We start from the raw sequence: 22260 nt of genomic DNA on the forward strand, positions 1-22260 counted from the left end.
ATTTGTCATCAAGAGGGGTGTATGGGGCAGTCACCATAGCAGGTGACACCTCATGAAAATTGAGGGAATGGAATTAAAATAATGGACAAGACTTGCATATTTCTCTTCCTTTCCTAGTGTGTGATGTCATTATCTGAAAACGTCTCCATTTATTCTCCAGCCAATAGCAGCAAGCCTTCCCTCTCACAAAGCACAGCAATACTGACCACGTGTCCTGTAGTTACCCATAGTTGTGTGTTAGTACTGTGAAATACTCCATGCTTTTGTGTCATTTTGGCCTTAGTATGACTAAATTTATTGATAAGATTTCATGTTAAACTGGCAAAGCTGTGAAAGATTACTGAAATACATATTCTGGTTATTCATGCTGTCACAAGATGACTATCATACTTATTAAATTATTTTAATGATACTATCACTACACAAATTATGCAGTGTCCATTACCTTACCCTATAAAATCTGGTTAATGCCACCTGATAGGAACAAGAATGATAGAGTTGCTTATAATGGTCTTCCACAAAAAAAAAGTTGAAGTGGTGCTTTTAATATACTGCACCTGTGCAAAGGGGCTCATACCTCACTTCAGAGGCTGCACTGTGAAGTTTTCTGCTAAAAGTAGTTTTTTTTGAAGAGTTTGTTTGGTCCTTGATCTGAAGAAAATGGCAAATGGCTTTTCTAATGGCTTTTTATAACTGCTGTAAGGGGGAAAAAGAATGACTCTGGTCTTGTTGTAGCACCTTGTTTTTGTGTTGTGGTATGTGAAAAGATTAGTTTTTAGGCAAATTTCAGGGCAGCAACTTCATATACATCACTTAAACTGAACACATAAAGACTGCCATCTATCCCCTTGAAAAGCTTGCTGGAATGTACTTTGCTGCTGACTCTAAATCTATTCTTCTGTTTTCATGTTGGGTTTGACTTTTTTCTTGTTACAGGTTTCCTTGTCTTCATTAACTTGTATTGTGTAAGATATGGGGCATTAGCTCTGCAAGAAATATTTGACAGCATACAGCCAAAGTTAGTATGTTTTGTTTGTCTGGGTTATATTTAATACTGCTGTGTTACTTTTATATTTTGAAGTAAGAAAGAGTTGCCTGTTTAGCTAGACTGTCAGACTACATTTATCACTAATTTGACTTGCCAAATGTTTCTCTTAATGTGGTTCATTTATTTGTCTAGAAAGTCTTATTTTTCTGACCACAGTTACTAATCTAATAAGATTATAAAAAGGAAAGATTGATGTTTTTAGTTGTTATCCTTTATGAAAAGTTTGTATGTGCAAATGTCTACTGCAACGGGGCAGAATCTTAACAAATTACCTGGTTGTCTCTACTTCCTAGTGATTCATATTGTTTCTGATTCTCTTTTGTCACCATAAGGCTGATAAGGCTTTCTAATACTTTTACTCTCGATACCACCATAGGATGTTTGGAATGGTGTTGGAGAAAATTATAATTCCTGAAATCCAGAAAGTGTCTGGACAAGTTGAAAAGAAAATCTGTGCTGTTGGCATTACAAAAATATTAACAGAATGTCCTCCCATGATGGATACTGAGTACACTAAGCTGTGGTAGGTACCACATGTCTTCAGGTTGTGCTAGTGAGGCTGTTTGAGTTCAAGAAAATGTGAACTCAGACCAAAATACATCCTTGAAGGAAACTCAATTGTGAGCTCCTCAGGCCCACAAGGCTGTTTTAGGCCTTTCATACTGCTTCTGTTTCTCAACAAATGAAACTCTGTTTTCAGAGAGGATGACAGAAGTGGTTTGAGATGTTTTTGATGGAGATAGCACTGATTTGGTTAGCTGGAACTGCATTTAGGGAAATACACTGCTTTCCTCTAGCTTTTATTCTTTCTGAAAAGTGAGGGTTTTGACTTGTAACTCTTCTAGTCAGAGACCTGAGCATATTCATAACCTGACAGAGAAACTGTGATACCTCAGCTTGAGAGTGAAATTTTGGGGAAAGCTACCAGGAAAGTTTGATTACCAGTCCAGCAGTCTAGCATGCCAGGTAGTTTGAATTTGATGACAATCACTGGATCCCAGACTAGATCCCCAAACTAGGACATTTTTTAATGTACGTAGAGAAAAGTTTAGATCTGGAAAATCATTGCTCTTTTTAGGTGTTTCATGACAATTTGACCTGATAAATACATACATTGCTCATGCTGTTAATAGGAGTACCCACATTATGCCTGTAGAATATTCAGACACACAATTCTGGTCCAGCATACCTTGGCCATTTACAGTTTCAGTAGCCAAGCAAGTACCTGAAAAGGCTAAATTATAAGGGGTTCCAAATAATTTGAGCATCCTTGTAAAATATACCCTGTCCTAACACATTTTAAGCACTCCAGTTTTACTCTCCCCTCTTTGCTCCCAGGATTCCTCTGCTGCAGGCCCTCATTGGCCTCTTCGAGTTGCCTGAGGATGACACGATCCCTGACGAGGAACACTTCATTGACATAGAGGATACTCCAGGCTATCAGACTGCATTCTCCCAGCTAGCCTTTGCTGGGAAGAAAGAACATGATCCTGTAGGTCAAATGGTGAACAATCCTAGAATCCATCTGGCACAGTCTCTTCACAAACTGTCTACAGCATGCCCAGGCAGGGTAGGTGACTTGTGCACTTGCGTGCTGATGCTGCATTCTGCACAGAAGAAATGCCTTTGTGAGAATGGGTCTCTCTGCTAATGTTTGATAATCAGAATGCAAGATTGTGCTGTGTTTTGTTCTTTATTGGAATATAGCTTTTGTAAGGTTTTTCCTTAGGAGCCTTAGAAAGGCCGTTATTTTCACAGCACTTAATTTTGCAATAAGCTTAAATACGCCATTTTTAAAAAGAAAATTTACACACTTGATGGACTGTAACTAATAAGTGTTTTCAGTTCAATTGGTTGCTTGTACCTGGGGACTTCAGGCAGCTCAAAAAAATTAGACAAGGTGAGTGTACAGTTAACTTTCCTAGCCCATAGCATCTGTGGTTTGCCCAAGTAAGTAAAGATTGCCTGAGAGATCCGTTACTGTCCCTGTGGATAACTGCTGCTCTGTGTCTGACTTTGTATCGTGTGTGGTGGCAGGAGGCAGCAGGAAGTTCATGTTTCACTCACTGACACCTCTGCTCCACCCTGTGCTTTCAGGTTCTGTCCATGCTGAGCACCAGCCTGAATGCAGAAGCATTGCAGTATCTCCAAGGATACCTCCAAGCTGCGAGTGTGAGTCTGCTCTGAGCTGCAGAGACTCCACTAGCAAGAGCAAAAGCTGGTTTGTTATGCAGAGGGTTGACACCGACTTTTCTATAGCAGAGCTCAGACAAAATGAAAAAGCTGCTTGAAATTGTATTGCAGATTCCATCTTGTAAAAGATAAGTGTGGCTTTAAGATGAAACTGAACAATTTGATGGTTTGTGTACTCATAGATAAAGGTGGCTAACTTCCATTCCCAGTTTAATTTCAAAGGGAATAGTCATAGCGGTTTGTTATGGGATTGATTTGAAATCTGCATCTGCAGTGTTTGGATAATATTTGGAAATGTGTGGAGAGAGCACTGGCTGTAGAAACTCACTTCAGTCACTAAAATTCCTTTTCATTTTAATGTTGTCCTTTGTATTTCTTTTGTCTTTCCTTAAACTTTATCTAAATTGTGAATAAATAAGAAGTACTTGTTTAAAATGTCTGTCACTGTGCACTTACTGTTTTAGAAGAATATAGTTGTTTTAAAAAAAAAATGTTTTACACTTAAGATAGCATATTAAATAGTGGGACTGTGCGGGTTTTTCTTTATGTAACAGTTTAGGTACATTGTAGGATCATACAGAGCAACTCTGAAACTGGGAGAAGAGCAGAGCTGTTGTCAGGACAAGAGATATCAACAGACACATCCCTTCCATCCTGGAACAGGAGAGCTGCTCTTCCCTGGGAGCGGGGATCAGGCTCCAGGTGGGGTTTTCCTGCTGTATTAAAACTAAAGCAGTGATTGTGGAGTTAGGTTTAACTTGGGTGTTCTCCCTGTCTCATAAATGTACTGATAGGTTTGGTGGCCTCGAGTTCAAGTGCATCAGGTGAACTCCTGGTTGTGGCTGTTGAAGTGAGCAGGTAAATGCCTGAGCTTTGTCTCAGGGGCCTGGGCACCAAGCTGCCAGGGTGGGCTGTCAGAGGTAGAGCTCGAGTGGCTGTGTGCCCTGGGTGGCCGTGGGTGCATTCCTGCCAGCTGTGTGCCAGCTGTGTGCACCAGCTGTGTGCCAGCTGTGTGCAGCTGCGTGCACGCCAGGCCAAGTCTGTCCAAAGGCTCTTGCAGGTCTGTAATTACCGGGATTACCTGTGGGTCTTTCTAGGGTTGGAATTACTTTTTCTTCCCACCTGTGTTTTGAAATGTGAGATTTTTGTTACTTAAATGCTCATCCAGGGGTGCGTTGGTGACATCCACGCTCCCTCCTGCTTCGGCCCTGTGCTGGCCCCGCTGGGTGACCGCCCCGGCAACGGCTGTGCCCGCTCGTCTCCCGTTTCTCTTTCCGGAACGCACAGACGCCAGGAGAAAACCTGGTTTTTACAGAGAGCGGCCGCTCTCCGCGCAGGGAAAGGCCGTGCGGACACCGGGGCTGCGGGCGGGGCGGGCCCGGAAGTGACGGAGGACGCAGCTGCACCGCCCGGCATCAGCCCCGCGCGGGGCACGCCGGGAGATGTAGTTTCCCGCTCTGCGGCTCGCGCGGAGCACGCCGGGACTCGTAGTAGCCGCGGATGAGGCGGTGCTCCCGGCAGGACTGAGCGCCCATTGGCCAGGAGCGCGGCGGGGGGCGGGATCAATGGGGGCTCGCCCGCTATCGATTGGCTGTGTGGAGGCCCCGCCCCCGGCGCGGTGCCGTCAGTTCCGGTGGGCCGCACCGCCCCGCTCATTCTCTTTGGTGTTTGCCCTGTGCCGCCCCGCCGGTCCCGCCCGGCCCATGGACTGAGCGACCCCCGCCCGCCCCGGCCCGGAGCCGAGCCCAGCGCAGGTGAGGACGCGCGGGCGGCCCGGACCCGGCGGGGCCGCGGGCGGGGGGTGGCGGGGCCTGGCGGGCCCGCGCCGGGCCGGAGCCGGGGCCGGGGCCGTGGGGAGGGGACGTCCCGATCCCATTCCCAGCCCGGGGCTCATCCCGCGTACGGCTGGGCCGTGCCCGCTCCTGCGGTGGCCGGCCCGGGAGACCGCCCCGGCGGGGAGCGGGGACCGGACCGCGATGGGCCCGGCACCGGCGCTCGCGCCCCCGGCCCGCGGGGAAGTGTCGGGGGCGGGCGGTGACAGCGGCGCTTCGGGGGTCCCGGCGCTGTGGGCGGGGGGTTCTCGCTCCCCCTTGCTCCCTGGGGCGGCAGCGGGGGCTCCCGGCGCAGCGGAGCCGGCTCAGGGAGGCGGCTGCGGCCGCGGAGTGCCCGAGCCCGGCAGCGCAGCATCCTCCCCGGGCCGAGGGTGGCGGGACCGAAACTGCCGAGCCCGGGGCAGCCCCTGCGGCAGCAGGGACAGGGACAGCTCCAGGCCCTCCTGGCACAGCTGTACGGGCAGCCCCGGCTTTCCCCTCGTCCCTATCGGCTCTGGCAGCCGTCGCTGCTCCAGGATCGCTTCTCCCCGTTTCCTGAGGAGAACATTCGTTTTCCGTGAGATGTAAAGCAACAAGTTCCGTTTAAATCTTTCCCCTGCTTCTGTCTGTCTAGTGCAGCTTTGGGTTGTCCATCCAGGGGAGGCTGTGTAATGCCAGAGCCATTTTTGTGATCTGTTCATCTGCTGGGTATTTTTGTCGTTGCTTTTCTGGCAAGATTAGGGCAAACCTGAGAGGAACATCCTTTGGAATGTCAGTGAAGGTTAGGTGTTTTTATATATATGCACATATATCTGCAAAATAAAATATCTGGATGAAGTCTGTTGTCTGCTTTTGGAATGTTATATTTATAAAATCTTGTTTCTTCTGACTAGAAGGTGCAAGTGTACTGCAGAGCTCCTTTGCTCAAACTGGAGGCAATGTTTTGAGTTTGGTTTTTGTAAGTACTAATGGACGTGAGAACTTGAGTTCTGATTATGCAGCTGTGGCTGCAGTGTAATAAAGTGATTTCTGGTTTGTCTGTTGACTATGTCGTACACACAACAAATGTGTTTGTTCTGACTTCTACAGAGATTCACTGAAAGTCTGTCACATCTTGATGAGACCGTAAGGAGCCCCAGGGCTGAATTTTTACTATATTTTCTGTTTTCTGAAGTTGGATCACAAACTTATTTCAAAACTCTTCTAAAAGGATGCATACAAGAAACAATTCCTTTTTATATTGTTATTTTAAGCAGCCACTCTGTTCAGAATTTTTCATAACATCATGAATCATATTTTCACTATCAGTACAAGTCCGTCAAAATGTGTTTTGTGGCAAAATTATTCATAGGTTGAAATAAATTTGAAGTGGTGTGACTGTACAAAATCTGGACAGAGCAAAACTGGAAATTGCTTTGTGCCTTTCAGATCTTTCTGAAGAGCAGCAGATTTATTTTGGAAACAAATGAACATTCCAAAAGCCCTTTTTCTGGTTCCTTTGGCCAGGACCCTTGCTGAGTTTAGTTAATTTCACTAGAGGTGATACAGATGCCCCAGGACAGTGTAGAGGATCTGGGCATGTTGGCTCTCAGCAGTGTCCATGGGTTCTGTGGCCTGTTCTACTGCAGGGAAAAAAGCCAAAATCCGTGAACTGTTTTGTCATAACACTAACAGAGCTAGAAAAAAACAGTTAGGTGTTTAGTCATTATACTACTGGTTTATCAATTTGCATTTTTGGAACTGTCAGGTTTACAGGTATGTTGGGTAGTTCTCTCTTTTCCTTCAGCTTTTACTTTCAAATTTTAGCTTTTCTTCTCTTATTAATAATCCATATCTTGGCTTCCAGACTACTTTGCTTAAAATTTAGTGTTTGTGCCCTTACCAAAAAGAGCAGCGTTTTTTTCTACAGTGTTACTTTTGGGATGGACCCTGTCTTGCAGAAACGTTGCAGAAGATTTAGCTAAAGAGAAAACATTGTTCAACCAGTATTTTATATTTTGTGCAAATAGCCTTAAGTCTGCAAAATTTTGTCATTGTTTATCAATTTATAGTGAGTATTTGTTTAGATTTTCCAATTGTAAATAGATGCTCTTAAACACTGTTGCAGCAGCTTTAGAATTTTATGCTGTTACAGAGGTACCCCTAATGTGAGTTTTTCAGAGGTATTTTAGGTAACAGAGCATCTCAACAAATCTCCTAGAGTTTGCAGATATTTCTTTTTTGTGCCTCAAAATAGTTGAGTGTGGGACAAGAGACTCAGCCACCACATTGGAGTTATTTAAAACTCCTTAAAAACAGGAGGAGAGAGGGAATCGTTCTAATCATGGTTTTATTTAGGAGTGAACATGCTGATGTTTTGCCAGTCTGCACACAAGGGGAGAAAATGTGAGGGCTGTGTGAGCTGAGCTCCCCCAGGTACCCTCACCCTTTGGCAGAGCCAGGCTCGGGGCTCGTGTCTGTGAAATGGGGGTAAATGAACCTTCCTTCTTGACAACAGTTTGTTGTTGGTAAGGAACAAGGAACATGCCTTGCTCTGGCTGCCATGGGCTGCTGACTGCCCCAGTGCACTGTGTCATGGAGCTTTGCTCTTCAGAGAGGAATCAGTGCTTCCTGTAACATTGTATGTCCTATAGCTAAACCTGCTTCTTGGATGTTGTTTGCCACGTGACTTTTATTTGGTGATGTCAGGAAGCTCTTGTAATATGAATTTGATGCTTGTGTCTGGCATTTGTCCTGCTTCTCAGGCTGCTCTGCCAGGTGTTGGTGGAGCAGCAGAGGTGAGTGTGTGCGCCCAGGGTGGGAATGGGTCACGGCTGCTTCCTAACACGGGGCACAGGAAGAGTGTCAGGACCTGCAGCCTTCCGAGTCTGCACCTCCTGAGGAACAGGACACCTTTGTGTGGTCCTGACAGTGAGTGAAACCTGTTCCTGTGAGGGTTTAGTCTCTTGTATTTGCAAGTGGTTTCTCAGAGTTCAGAGCCAGCCAGGCAGGCAGGACCCACAGGAGGTGCTGTGCTGCCAGACCTGTTGTCAGGCAGGCCCTTGTGTCCCTTGGATAAGAGGTGGAAAGGTGCCACTTCAGCCAGGTGCACAGAAGTGTAGTCCTGGGAATGCAGCCCCAGAGGGACTCTTGAGTGAAGGGCTCCATCCATCCATCCATCCATCCATCCATCCATCCATCATCCATCCATCCATCCATCCATCCATCCATCCATCTATCCATCCCTCTGCAGTGGCAGATGTGGCTGCCTCATCCTCGTGGATGTCTGTCAAGGACTCGCAGCTTGCCACCTGTGAGGGGTCGATCCCTCTGTCACCCAAAGCCAGGTGCTTCAGTGTGACTGTCAGGAATGGTTTTCTTGATGCATTTTAAACCCGTTGCCTCTCGTTCTGTCACTTCAACAATAAAGAACAGATTGTTCTTTTCCACTCCAAAATCCTTTCAAGTACATGAACTGGGTTCTCAGGCCCCAGCCAGCCCTCTCCTCTTCAGAATACACAAGTTCAGATCCTTTAGTAGTTTTCCCATGGGTTATATTTCTCTGAAGCTGTTTTGGGCTTTTCCTCCCTTACCTCTGCCTGGAGCCTGGTCCCCATGTGGGTGCAGGGCTCCAGCTGAAGGCTCAGTGTCTGAGTGCAGAGCAGGACTAGAGCAGACCTTGCTCAGGCTGGTTCTTATTGCTGCATCTCAGCACGGGGAGGGCTTTTTCTAAGGCAGCCTGGCGGTGTCAGCTTATGTTGGGAAGTAGTGGTGGTTGTAACTCTTCTCCACTCTGCTGGTGCCCATCAGTGGTGTGTGTGTCATGGTGACCAGTGGGCAGTGCCTGCTGAGGTCAAGGGGTTTGTTCTTGGCAGGGCTACCAGGAATGGCTGGGGGAGAAAATTCTGTTGTCTTTATGCAACTGGGTCTTGACCCTGCCTGCAAATATAATCCATTTACTTGTTTTTCAGATGCTTAGTTTAGCCTCCAGGAAACCCTGTAGAAGAGAAGTTGAGCTGACTGTAATCCTCTTGTGTTCCCTCTTCACTCTCCTGTTGGTAAACAACAGGTGTGATGGCAGCCTGCTTCAGGCTCTGCATCCTCCTTTGTCCTGGAAGGAAAGCTGCTCTTGGTCCTAGGAGTCAGCCTGAAAGTTTGAAATGAATGTTTGAAGTAAATGCAAGAGCTCTGTCCTCTTCTAACCCTAATCAGGATTGAGATCTCCCCCATTTTGTGGCTGGGAATGATGTTGCTGGCATCTGCATGCAGTTGGCTTAGGCATGGAAAAGAAGGATTAAACACTTTGTGCTATATTTGTAAGTAGAATAAAATAGGTTTTGATTCCATTCAGAGAAGTGCATGCAATGACAGGTTTCATATGCAGCACTGAGATGATTTTATTCTAAAATGGTTTTAGACTATTTGTGAGTGAAATCACTAGATTGGAAATGTAGCCAAAAGGTAGAATTTATATCAGTTTTTGTGATTAATAGCTACCAGAGTTTCTCAGTTTGTGGCTTGCTTTTGATTTGGCTTTCTGAATTAAGGTCTGGGTCTAATTTGGGAGCTGATCTCTAGAGCTCTTAGGAAGAAGAGCCTCACTACAGAAGAACTGGGAGCTTCACTACAGAAGGAAAATTGGCAAGTGACTCTGTAATTCTGCAAAGAGCACTGTTGTGAGATTCCACTGCTTGGGTGAGAAACATCACTTGGGGTTGGGGAAAGAGCAAGGAAGATTCTTGGATCAAGTTGGAAATTCTTGGAAGAGCAGCTGTGTTGAGCAGTTTGTCAGTGGTAATGGAAGGGTCACACAAGTCCTCATGAACAGATGAGGCAAACTCAGTGTAGGGTGAGAGATTCTCTACAGAAGATTTTTTTTGTGCCTTTAGGAAGCAAAATGCTAATTCTCTGTTTTTTCTTTTAGGCATTCTCCATCATAAATATCCTATTTAGAACTAAATACAGATCTTAACTCTCTGGATCTCCTAAAGGTACTGGAAACTTACTCAAAGCATTAAGATTTTTTACCTTTCTATTTGCAGCATATTAAAAAGAATGACAAGTTGGGGTAAAATGTGATTATCCATAGGAAGTGTTTGATTTTTGCGTGGTCCTCTGGCTTCTATCTGCAACTCCTGTGTGAATTATACCACTGAAAAAAAACCCAAGAGAACTTTATCGAAAAATGTTACATTCTTTTATATATGAAGATCTTTAATTTCTTTTTTGGCTGAGTGGACTGGCATACTCACACCTTTGTGCATTTCTTTGGTTACCTTAGTGACACCTGAACTTTGCATTTTAATGTGTTCAAAATTTCTGGGAATGTTCCAGGCATTGATGCACGAAAAGAAAATAAAAATCTAAAACCAAGTGATGAGCAGTCATCTGGAAATCCTTTGAAGTGTTGTATTGCCTGCCAGGCACTGAGTTGTTTGAGGGCAGCCACCCCCCGGGTGGGGATCACCATCTAGTGCAACACTGTTGTGGTAACACTGCAAATACTCTTGGAGTTAGAGAAAAGTAACGGTGGAAGGGTGGGGAAGGAGCTCAGATTGAGTGTGAGAAAACCTTTGTACTTTCACTCTCGCATATCTGAGCGGGCTTCAGTTCTGGCAACACCTTGAGTATTGAGTAGGGAGTCAGTTACTTGCACCAGTAGGTGTCTTGAAAAGTTTGAAGTATCTAACCCCTGATTACATGGAAAAATGTCCTGAAATTCTGGCATCTTTGTTCCACTGTCCACTGCAACAGCCTTTATGAGTTGTTTGCTTCAACCTTCTCTATTATGATGCCTTTTTCTTGGCTAGTTAGCATTTTATAAGCCTGTTGTAGGGTAAAGAGCGTATTTCTTTGTGAAAGCACTGTCAACCCTTTCAGAATCCCCAATCACCTGTAGTTAAATGTGCAATGATGAACAGTGAGTTCTTTTACCTGAGTGAAATATTTCCTGCAAATCAACTGAAGGATTGTCACCTGCACAGGGAGCTTTGAATGCAAGCACAGATTCCAGTTGGTTTTGTCAGACTGTTGTTTGGAGCTGCTGGGAGGATGTGCCCTGGAATCCCACCAGATTTCTGTGAGCAGGGGCTGCGTTGTGTCCTGTGTGTCCCTGCGAGCAGAGAAGCTGTGCTGGGGAGAGCTGGGCTCTGGCTGGGATCAGGCTGGAAACAGCAAAAGCAAACTGGGCTGTCCTTGTCAGGGACCCCCTTCTGGGGCAGCCAGACCCCTGGGGATGGTGCCCTGCTCCTGCCCGCACTGCACCACTGCAAAGCCGCTTCCACCATGTGTGCTGAAGCTGAAACATGGTTCCCTAAAACCAGGCAAACATGTGAAAAGCAGTGCCTTGCTTTAAAAGAAAACTGCCTGTGGAAGTTTTCTGAAAACATCAGAAGTTTTCTGAAAACTAATTCCTTTTCAGCGTGATCTCAAACATCCTGGTGTTTCTGACATCAAAATAACAACTTTTGGTGGTGTCTTCTCAAAACGAGTGGCTAAAGTAACTTCAGTTCCTTAGAAAGACATGGCACTTCAGCAGGAAAGGAGTGCTTGCTCTTCTCATTGCAAGACTTCATTGCATTTCTTCATCTGCAAGACTTCGGTATAGTCTGTGCCAGGCAATTATTATTGCTGTGTTATAGCTGAAAATTTTCGGTGATTCTAGTGATGCTCTTGGCAATGAAACTTAGCGATTGAAAAGTTATCACCCTGGAGTCTTATTCTAAATACTTTCCTTCTTTGTCTTACAATTACTTAGAGGTCCTTTAGACAGACTCTCTAATGCCACTCTCACAGTTACAATGCACCTAGTGTGTAACTGCTGTAATTTCAGTAGTCAAATATAGGATTTATTTTGAATATAATCTACATGTGTGTCTTCTGGACTAATGAGACCTGAACTATTTTTGTTCTCTAGTAAAAACAGAGTTGTCCAGGTGGTAGTATGATAAGTCTGACATGCTTATGATGTTTTTTTCCAAAGTAAAAATACTCCAGATGGTGGATTTGGTGGTGTATCTGTTGTTTTCCAGCAGTTTCTTACCTCTTATTTAACAAATAATTAAATCTTTCTGTCCATGAATGTATTAATCTAGGTTCTCCTCTTAAGTTTGTTTTGTCAGTAACTAGCTAAAAACTTCCCTGTGACTCATTCCTGCTCCTCTCACATTTGGAAATCCATTCACAGGTTCAGAATTCGAAGCTCACGGAGCACTGGGGGAGTTGTGTTGCTACTAATAGCCCCCTGGTGGTAGCTGGAACAGTGATTTCTCCTTTTCACCTATAAGTTAGGAAAGAATAAACTTTTGTTTGCTGTCCTAATCAGATCTGCAGGTGACCTGTGTGTGTGCATGTATGAGTGCCTTTGTGTGTAAAATGGATTTATTTGACTGTAAAATGTATTTTTAATAAATAAATTGATACGTGGCTTGTAAGTGGATATGGGCAGCTGGCCTGTTCATGTCTATTTAGGTTCCACTGGCTGAACATGAAGATAATTTTGCATCCATGTGTAAGAGAAATCTAATACTGATTTATCAGCACAGGGAAGATCTGTCACAGCACTGCACAAGGGCTGGAGCGCGTCCTGCAGTCTGAAGGGGCTTTTAAATGGCCATAGGTGCCCATGAGCACTTCCTACACTTGTTTATAGTGCTGCAGAGCCAAGTGACTCTAAATCGATGCTTGAACTGTGACTGAGACATGTCCTACTTAAATAGGAGTAACCTTCAGAGTTCATGTGGCTGATACAGTTTATGAACTCTTACACCTTTGCTTTTCCCAGACAGAGCTACTTAAGGATTTCCTGCTGGACTCCAGCTTTTTCCCCTCATAAGTGGCTTGGCATTCTTGGTGATCCTGGGGGAAAACTCTATGATAACAATAAAGGATGTATTCCCTAAATATTGTTTTTAAAGACTTCATTTATTTCTTGCTTTCCAAGTGGAAAAGTTTAACTTCAAATGTTAGAACGCGTGAAATGTAATTTGTCTGTGGAAGTTGCTCTTTGTTCAGTGTATAACCAGTGGCTCGGGGTGTAAGAAAAAGGATTTGCTTCTTAAGTGCGTTCAGTCCTGAGGAAAAGACATGGACAGTAATGAACAAGCATAAATAAAGCTTCTGTGAATGAAAGAAGTGTGAAACATGTTGGGGAACTGTGCTGTGCAAACTGGATGTGTGAGTGACTAACTGGACAAAATGGGAACAATGGGTGCTTGGTTGGACACTGTTTCCCTTTTTGCTGATGGAGGAATAATTTCAGTAGGTTGTTAGAGAATGCTAAATATTTCATATAATCTATTTTTCATCTTTACATTTTAGGTCAGCAATTTGGCTTCCAAAATTGGAGTTTGTCCGCGTTCAAAGCTGTTTGTCTACAGTAATCTGCTCTGGTTGGAAGTGAACATGTCTCAAGTTCAGATTCAGAATCCTTCTGCTGCCCTTGCAGGGAGCCAAATACTGAATAAAAACCCATCTCTTTCACAGCCTTTGAGTATTCCTTCTACTACCAGTTCTTTGCCCTCTGAAAATGCAGGCAGACCTATCCAGAATTCTGCTTTGCCTTCTGCTTCAGTTACATCCACCAGTGCAGCTGCAGGTAAGATAGAGTCAGTACTGTATATTTTTTTAATGCTTATAGCTTGGTATGATATATTCCTCATGTCCTGCACCTACATGTAATTTAAAAGTAATATTTATCCAACTGCAGTAGCTCCCTATGGAATGAAATCTGTAGGAGACAAGTGGAAGCATACCTTTACATAAAGTTCCAGCAATTAATTGATATGTTTGTAATAGTAAGAATATTTTTAATTGTATGGCATTAAATTTTTGAAACATTACTATGAATCTTTTCTACCAGTATCTTGTTTTAAATATGAGAAAGTGTTGTTTGAAGTAGTTTAGTTTTAGTAGCTGTTTTAGTTTAGTAGTTAAGTTCTGTTATCTTTAGTTCTTTTATGACCAGTTTAGTGATAAATATATTAGGCTAACAAAATGCAATGGAACAAATCAAGGGTAATAAAAAATAGCTAATAGGGGAAAATAGGAGAAGGGAAATGAAATTAACTGAGTTTTTGAAATTTTTCAAAGCAAGTGATATTGAGGAATACGTGGAAGATTTGGTCCTTGACACATACTAGATAAGATGTGAGCTGTTCGCAGGAGTTTTCTAACTTCATACTTCTGCCTTGGATTAGAACCTTTAATTTAATGGTGGTGCTTTTTATGCATGAGCATTGCTTGGAAATTCCAAAGTTCAGTAGGTTGTTACCAGTTTGGCCAGTGAGCAAAGCTATCTGTTCCAGTATTGCAGACAATTAGATGCTAAGCCACTGAGATTTCTTTTTTTAATTAAAATTTACAGTAGAGTTCACAGTTATCAGTTCGTTTATCTGATCTTATGTAACCTTTCAGCTCCTTCAAACATGGCAAACCCCAAAGAGAAAACCCCCATGTGTCTTGTGAATGAATTAGCCCGTTTCAACAAGATTCAGCCTGAGTATAAGCTTCTGAGTGAGCAAGGTCCAGCTCATTCTAAGGTAGATGTTCATACCAATTTCTTACTGCTGCTGCTCATGCTCCTTCACCTTCAGGAGTGGGAAGGCAACATGTGTGTTTGTGCTGCAAGATAATCCAGACTAATGGAGAGGAGAGGGAAGCCCTCCAGAGCATCAGTGGTAGGGAAGTGTGAAGCTGGTACCTGGGGAAGAAAAAGTTGGGTTCCCAAAATGTCACATGAGCTTAAAGATGTGATGGAACTGACATTTACAAAAAGTATTGGAATAACATTCAGAACATCTGTTCAATCGTGTTTCATTCACCTGTGGGCATGTAGAAGCTTTTATGGTACAGTGTGAACTTAACTTTCTTCAAACTGATGAAAAATATCTTTAATAAACCTTTCAGATGATTAAAGCAAGAGTGAGTTATGTGTCACAAAGAAGGGTGAGTTTCCAATCTGCTGTTCAGTGACATGGGCACAGTAGCTATCCTGGGGCTGTCACCTCTCCCCACACTGCTCTGAGTTTTTAGCCTGTCAGATCTTATGCAGGACACTTGGGATACTGGCCAGCTACAGTTGTTGTGAAATTCCTTGTTCAGTAACCAGGAAAATCCTGTTGATGTCCAAAGTGATGGAAATCCAGAGATGACATGGGAGTAAAGGAGAGCTTGGATTACCATATTCTCAGCTTGTGCATCACTGAAAGACTCATTGTTTTGTGTAAGAAGGTCTAATAAACTATGTGGATTCTGAAGCAGCTTTTTACAAAATACTTGTTTGTGGTTTTAAGGTGTTTACAGTGCAGCTGACTCTTGGGGACCAGCATTGGGAAGCTGAAGGAACTAGTATTAAAAAAGCGCAACATGCAGCAGCTGCCAAAGCTTTGGAAGGGACAAAATTCCCTAAACCTACAGCTCGTCCATCTCGTAGTGAAGGCAAGAATCCAGGTATATGCCACAACAAACTGATTTAAAATAATTATACACAGATAAGTACACCTTTCTGCTTTTGGTATTGAAGTTGTATAAGGATGAATAAAAACGGTGATTCTGCCTTTTTAGCTGTGGCAATTGTCAGCTAGCAAGTATTTATTTTATCTGTGCATCTGTTACATAGGGCATTTTCTTTTGACAATTACCTTACACCAGACCTCTTGCACTGGAGTACAGCTGATTTCTGAGCCAGTGAGACCCATGGTAGAAAAAATGACACTGTTCTTTGTCCAGTGAGAATGGATTGGGAGTCAGTTCTTGATGCCCTCGGCACTGAGAGAAATGTTTTAGCCCTCAGCAGCTATTTGCCTGCCTTTTGACAGGGCCAGTTGCAATTTGAAAGTGAAGAGTCATAGAAACCCTTCTTAGGTCATTGAGGACAGAGAAATGTTTGATCATTCCCAGCAAGCAAGAGACACAGAAGGAATGTAGTACATCTGGTAACTTAAGAGTATATTTGGAGAAATTTCTTTACTGCAGAAAATTCTTTTTCTGCACTTTGTTAGATGCACTGTAAATGTAGGTAATTTAGCAGAAATTAAGAGAAAAATGATAAAGCCCCCAAAACAAATCCAAAAAGACCTCCCAGCAAATTCACTTTGTAACAGGATTTGTCGCAACTGTACTAGGCTGCTTTCATGTGCATCATGTAGACTTACTGTCTTTTTGTTTATTAGCAGTTCTGTTTGGAATTTAGTAATTTAAGATACATGTGGCAAAATTTGAGCTCATTTTCCCCTGCTGTGAGGCAGCAGTAAGAGTTTAAATTGCCTCAGTTCCTTGTGCCAGCTGAACAGCTCTTTGTGTTCCTTTTTCTGCAGACAGTGTCACCCCTACAGTGGAGCTGAACGCACTTTGCATGAAGCTGGGGAAGAAGCCCATGTACAAACCCATCGACCCTTACACGGGGATGAGATCCACCTACAGCTACACCATGCGAGGCGGTACCTACCCCCCGCGGTAGGTGTTGGCTCGGGGTGCGGGCTCCTGCCTCGCTGCTGCCTTCCCAGAACTGTCCCCCAGCCAGGGACATGCTGTGAGGCAGGAGCTTTGGAGCAGGACACCCACCAATACCTGTAACTTGCCTTATTTCCAGTGCTTCATTTCTTTGGGGTGGGGCAAGGGAGCTGGACTGTAAGTTCAAGTGTTTTTGAGAGCATTCAGGTATAGCCAGCTTCATTAAACAAATAGCTAAATATTTGGTAAATATTTTTTGCATTTCCTTTCTGCGTAAAAGCAAAAGTGAAGAAAACAGTTTGATGCTTCTTCTGAAACTATATAAAGTTGCAGTTTAAAGAAATTTATACGGGCATAGGAACTTCAAATTCAAAACTTCGTGCCCTGCCAAGTCCATAGCAGCGCAGTTATGTTGTCTTTTCGTAGCACTTGGTCAGAAATGTGTTCCTATTGTAAAGCAAGGAATGTCAATATTTGTTTTGAAGGTAGCTCACTAAAGTCTTTGAGGGTCTAAATAAAAATTTGGCTTTTTAAAACTAGTGCTTCAGTGCTGGTATAGTTACTGGTATGGAAGAGACTGACTCACATCTGACTTAGGTGTCTGCTTTGTAGGCCAAATCATTTGCTTACTTACCTCTCTCTTTGCAGGTACTTTTACCCATTTCCTGTTGGACCTTTACTTTATCAAGTGGAGCTTTCAATTGGAGGGCAGCAGTTTCATGGGAAGGGAAGAACAAGACAAGCAGCTAAGCATGATGCAGCTGCTAAAGCTCTGAAAGTTCTGCAGAATGAGCCCTTGCCTGAGAAACCAGAGGTGGGAATTAATCTTAGTGTTGTAAGCATAAATTGCTAGATTAAACTGGGGTATTATTGTAGGTTTCTTTCCTTGTTGAGAGGAAGGGGTCATTTGGGAAGTTTAATTCTGTGTAGCAGTGGTTGTGTCAATAGAAACACTTTGATTTAAAAGCATAAATTTCTATGGAACTAGAATTTTCCCAGATGAAGTTATGTTAATTTTTTTACTGTCATATTTTTCCACAGCAATGCTGTAGACCTCTGTCAGATATGAGCACTGGAAGCGTAGATAGGAATTAATATCTTACCAGGTACAGATCATACACAAACTTCTGAAGAAGTGCATAAATGGGCAACATAAAACTCAGGCATGGATTTACTCCTGGGACAAATTCCTACATGACTTTGGGAAGAACCATGGAAGTTCTAGAAGAGCAGGAAGTGCATGAAAGTAGTAGACTCTTACACACATTTTGATAGGAATATAAGTAGTCAATCCCTTCATATATTTTTGGCTGCCCAGCACTTTCCATTCCAATACCATTGTGTTTCTCGTGCTTTGCTGTTGAGTGACTTTAGTCTCACTGTGAGCACAGGAGCTGCTTTGCTGCTGGGCTGGCTGGAGCCTGCACCCCTTCAGGTGTGTTGGCTGCTTTGGGCAAAGCCAGAACTGTAACTTGCAATCTGGGGTGAGAGAGCTGGCGGGATATGGGGTCTGGCTGTGTGCTGAGGAAGAAGGAAAATGAAGAATCGGGACATGAAGATTGGCCAAGGGGTCTCAGACTGAGAAAGAAATAGCTGAGATCTACCAGGAATGGCAGAGCAAGAGGCTTGAAGAAACATGAAGCCAAGGGACACTGAGTTAAAACTTTGTGTGTGTGAGCATTGGCCCAGATGACTGAGCAAAAGCACTGGGTGTGAGTTCAGGTCAGAGGCTTGGGAGGCACTGATGGAGGTGCTTCAGGTAAGGGAAAGCTCTCCTGGAGGAATGCAGAGAGAAAGATTGAGGCTCCTAGGGACTTCAGATGCTGTTGGGAAAAGAGAGTGATGCTGGGAGCAGGAGCTAGGGCTTGGGCTGTGCCCTGCACTGAAATCTGAACTGGTGACTGGCACAGTGTGGGCAAGGGCCAGCTGGTCTTCATGCAGGAGAGGCCAAAGCAGAGGAGGATGTTCCCCTTCAGTGCTGAGAACCCTAAAATTCTGGACTATTGTTCTGTGTCAGTGGTGCAGAACATCTCCCTTTTGCACCCACCCTCAAAACAGATGAACTGCTCATGTGGACCCCTTTCCCCTCAGGGAGCACAGACACAGGGAGAGCAGCTCTGCAGGGCTCACATGTCACTGAATTATTCTCTGTTCACTGTTTTAGAAATGCTTCAGTACAGGTCACTTTCTGAAAATGTATAGAATTGTGTTTTGGTGTTGGGTAATGTGAGGTCTTCAGAACAAACTGCAGTTGTAGGATTTCTCATTTTGTGTGAGGGCTGTAAATCCAGAGGTAGAGGAAGTAAATGATGCAAGAGACTGCAAGAAGGGAGAATTATTTTATTAATAAAACTGGACCTGAATGGTGTCTTGACCCTGAGAAAACTGCATTTGTCGTTTTATTTTTCAGTTTATATTTGACTTGTCTGTAGAAGAACAGTAGGAAATACTGCTTAGGGAAAGAAGAGTGGGGCTTGGAACAGGGTGTGCTGGTTTATAACAAGTACTTAGATAATCAAGTTTTCATTTAAAGTTTGGTACTTGAATTCATTGATATTTGTGGCTTTCAACTGTTGCAGTTTTATGAATGTCTGAGAGAATTGTTTCTGCAGCAGCATTTCACGGTAGCCAGGATGAAGGTGGAGTAAGGAAGGTTTTGGTGCTGAGGGAGCCCTGTTCATTCCTTCATCCAGTGAGGCAAGGGCCTGAAAGGATGCAGGAGTGTGAGGTGATGAGAGATGCTGTTAGAAATGCCTGGATACAACAGAGGCAAATGCAGATTTCAGAAGCAGACATAATCCTGATACCTCCTAACAGTTATTTGATGCCAGTAATTTTCCTTTTAAATGTAGTTATATTTCGTATTTCTGTTTGTGTGTAAAAAGAATATTTTGATGTTTGAACTCACATGTTTTATGAGGGAGTAATTTTGTACTTTTTTATTACTCGGGGAAATTTTTTACAAATTTTTGTTTTTATGGAATTTTACTCTTGTATTTTTAAATTAGAAAATATTCAGTGTGTAATAACAGTTGGGCTCAATGATCTTAAAGATTTTTTCCAACCTAAATGATTCTGTGATTCTAAGAAGGAATCCTTGAGTAAAATTAGACTTTAAGGGAAAGAATGAGCATTCCCCACACCTTTTTGGGCTGCAGATCTAGGAGCAAATGTCAGGAAAAAAAGGGGTATATTGGCCCTTGGCTGGACCAAGTCCTGCCTGAAGAACTGAGCTGAATGTTGGAGCATTGAGAGGGGGCTGTGATGGGAGAGCTCCCAGGACCCTCCGTGTGCCTGGGGTTGGACGTGCTGGTGGAGTCGCAGGATGGGGTTATTTGGCATATTCCAAGACAGATGATAAAGCATTGACTTAAAGCTTAGGAAACATGAAAAGCTGGGAAATCATTCCTAGCACGATCCTTAGGCAGGAATTCTACTTTTGCCTCAAAATTTGCTTCTGTGTTTGTTGCTAGCTCACCTGGTAAATAGCAGCTGCTCTTTAGCTGTGCTCTTTAGCTCTGGAGGCTGTGGTTGGTCAGTGCAATTCTGGGCAGCACTTCCCCACTCTTCAGCATTTGCTCACAAGCAGTCTTGAGGAAGGGCAGGGAACTGGAAGGAGTTCCTGGAAGAGGGCAAGTCCCTCTGTAATGGAGTACAGGACTTGTGGAATTTGTTTGAACAATGTGATGAGAGAGAGCTAAGAATAGTAAATGCTTCGGGGTGTCATTCAGATTTAGAGGCACGTAATTCTTGGAGAGTTTAGCCAATGCAAACATGCAAAATACCTCAAAAGCAAACTTTAAGCATCATCTGCCTTGAAGTGTGCAGGGAAAGGGGGAGAGTGTGTGTGTATGGTTATTTTTGATTTATATAGTAAACAGATCCAGAATTCAAGTAGAAGCAAAATAATCAGTAAAATAGCTATAGTCTGTTAATGGTTATTTTGCTAATAATTCACTCTTTTTAGATGAAGGTATTGAGGAAAAGAGCCTTCATTTTGCACTGTGTACACCGATTTGGAATGTGTTATGAACATAAACTGCAATAGAGCAGATAATTCCATTCTATTTATTTGTATCCTCTTGAGATGATATTAAGTGGCAAAATCTTACCCAATGAAGAGAAGTCATGGTCATCTTCATAAAGGAAAACACTGGAATTTGAAAAGCTAGAGTCTATCTGAACTTGCCAGGAGAGGAAACGTGCTTGTGATGGAAGTAGCTGTGCCAGTGTTGGTGAGTGAGGGTAGGGACAGGCCCTTCCTGGCAGAGCTGGAGTGAACGTGGCCTCAGGAGCTCCACATTGCTCCTGGGAAGATGCTGCTGTCCCATGGAACTTGGCATTTGCATTGGCACTGGGGTTTGGCAGCTCATGATGGAGACTTCAGGCAGCTGTAGTCGATGTTGGTGTTCCCCCCGTGTTCCCCCCGTGTTTCCCCCATGTTGCCCCACACAGGACACGGTGCTGGGCGCAGGGCTCTGGGACAGCCCCACTCAGACCTGCACTGACCCTGCCATAGCACCACAGGGCCCAGACTCCAGCCTGATGGACAAGGGCAGCCCGTGAGAACAGTGGGAAGTCTGATGGGACAGTTGGAGGACTAAAAACTTTAGATTAATTTTAGCAACTTTTTTTTTTTTTTAAGATGGGGAAAGCCTGTCTTAACTGATGAGACAAAAAAATCCTTTGTGTTTTAAAATGACCTGTTAGTAGCAGACATGGGGGAAGCTCACTGCCATCCAACAAGTTTTAATCTATGATAGCTCTCTAACTCTGCTCCTCTGTGCTGCTCCAATAAGCTACTTAAATAATTTTTGTTACCTTTTGCATAGCATCATGGCGTGATACATCAGTTATATTGTTGCTGTTCATCTTTATCGTAATCTTTCCAATACCACTGTTGGATACTTAGTCCTAAAATTTCTCTGTTGCTGTTGACATGCCTTAGCTCATGTTGACACCAGTGTCAGTGAAGACACTTTTGGAATCCCAAAGTTTTACTTGGAGATACATGGATGCACCTGTAGGAAAGCTTCACTGGCACTGTTGTCCCAGCAGGTTTGGGTTCTCAGGGATGGTCAGCGTTTGATTTAGGGCAAATTCCTGATAGGATGTTCTTGACATGAGGAAACAAAGCTGCAGATGAAGCACTTAAAAGGGAGCATGTAAAAAGACAGGACTGTGCAAGGGGCTCGTCAGCCATCCCTCATTCACATTGGTTCCACTTTCAGAATCTTTATTTTTCTGCCCTTTCTCTTACCTGATCCTGTCTTAGTGCTTTTGTTGCAAATGTCCAATCAGTATATGAAAATTGTATTTCATAAAGGTACTTCCATTTGGAAATAAGTGCACTTTGCACTTGAATTTCATTTTCTGTAAACACATTTTTCAACCTATTGGCCCTTATTCCATTTGTTCTTTCTTGTAATGAGCACCTGAAAATATGAAGGTTTGAAAGCTTTTACACATACATCTTAATGAGCTTCTTAAGATTCAGTTCTGTAGTATGTGGGCTGCATTTCTCCACATGTGTGTAACATGGCAGTAAAGGTTAGAGTACTTAAAATTTGGAGAGTTCAGTAAAGTGGTTGAATGGATAAAATTCAATTTATATAGGATCTTTATTTTAAATAGAGTATGCTTCTTTTAGGTTAACGGAAAAGAACCAGATGATGAAAATCTCAATAAATCTGAAATAAGCCAAGTTTTTGAGATTGCACTTAAAAGGAACTTGCCTGTGAATTTTGAGGTATGTTTACTTTACAAGCTCTAGATTTG

The 22260-nt window shown here is 43.4% G+C and overlaps 2 protein-coding genes and 1 long non-coding RNA gene across 26 annotated transcripts in view; 2 read left to right on the plus strand and 1 right to left on the minus strand.

Moving 5' to 3' along the window:
* CSE1L (chromosome segregation 1 like) overlaps nt 1-3676 on the plus strand; it is a 20741-nt gene extending 17065 nt beyond the window's left edge. For both annotated transcript variants that reach the window (XM_086852488.1, XM_023940130.2), the window contains exons 22-25: nt 937-1018; nt 1425-1571; nt 2387-2618; nt 3146-3676. In XM_086852488.1, the coding sequence (XP_086708614.1) occupies nt 937-1018; nt 1425-1571; nt 2387-2618; nt 3146-3235 (551 nt within the window). In that variant the 3' untranslated portion in view covers nt 3236-3676. The remainder of the gene's footprint in view (nt 1-936; nt 1019-1424; nt 1572-2386; nt 2619-3145) is intronic.
* Nucleotides 2096-4627, minus strand: LOC147650109 (uncharacterized). Its single transcript, XR_015276909.1, has 2 exons — nt 4364-4627; nt 2096-2655 (listed from the first exon to the last, which is right to left on the minus strand). It is a non-coding gene; the product is annotated as an uncharacterized LOC147650109 (long non-coding RNA).
* Nucleotides 4600-22260, plus strand: part of STAU1 (staufen double-stranded RNA binding protein 1) — a 27243-nt gene continuing 9582 nt past the window's right edge. For 6 of the 23 annotated variants that reach the window (XM_086852499.1, XM_086852508.1, XM_086852504.1 and 3 more), the window contains exons 1-7: nt 4831-4995; nt 13351-13627; nt 14446-14570; nt 15324-15480; nt 16347-16485; nt 17131-17296; nt 22133-22231. In XM_086852499.1, coding sequence (XP_086708625.1) covers nt 13435-13627; nt 14446-14570; nt 15324-15480; nt 16347-16485; nt 17131-17296; nt 22133-22231 — 879 coding nt within the window. In that variant the 5' untranslated portion in view covers nt 4831-4995; nt 13351-13434. Of the gene's footprint in view, nt 4996-9955; nt 10023-13350; nt 13628-14445; nt 14571-15323; nt 15481-16346; nt 16486-17130; nt 17297-22132; nt 22232-22260 lie in introns of all 23 variants that reach the window. The other 17 variants (XM_086852507.1, XM_086852514.1, XM_086852500.1 and 14 more) reach the window with 8 other exon arrangements.

The sequence above is a fragment of the Cyanistes caeruleus genome, chromosome 16 (genome assembly GCF_971803275.1).
Source record: "Cyanistes caeruleus chromosome 16, bCyaCae1.hap1.1, whole genome shotgun sequence".
Lineage (NCBI taxonomy): Eukaryota > Metazoa > Chordata > Aves > Passeriformes > Paridae > Cyanistes > Cyanistes caeruleus.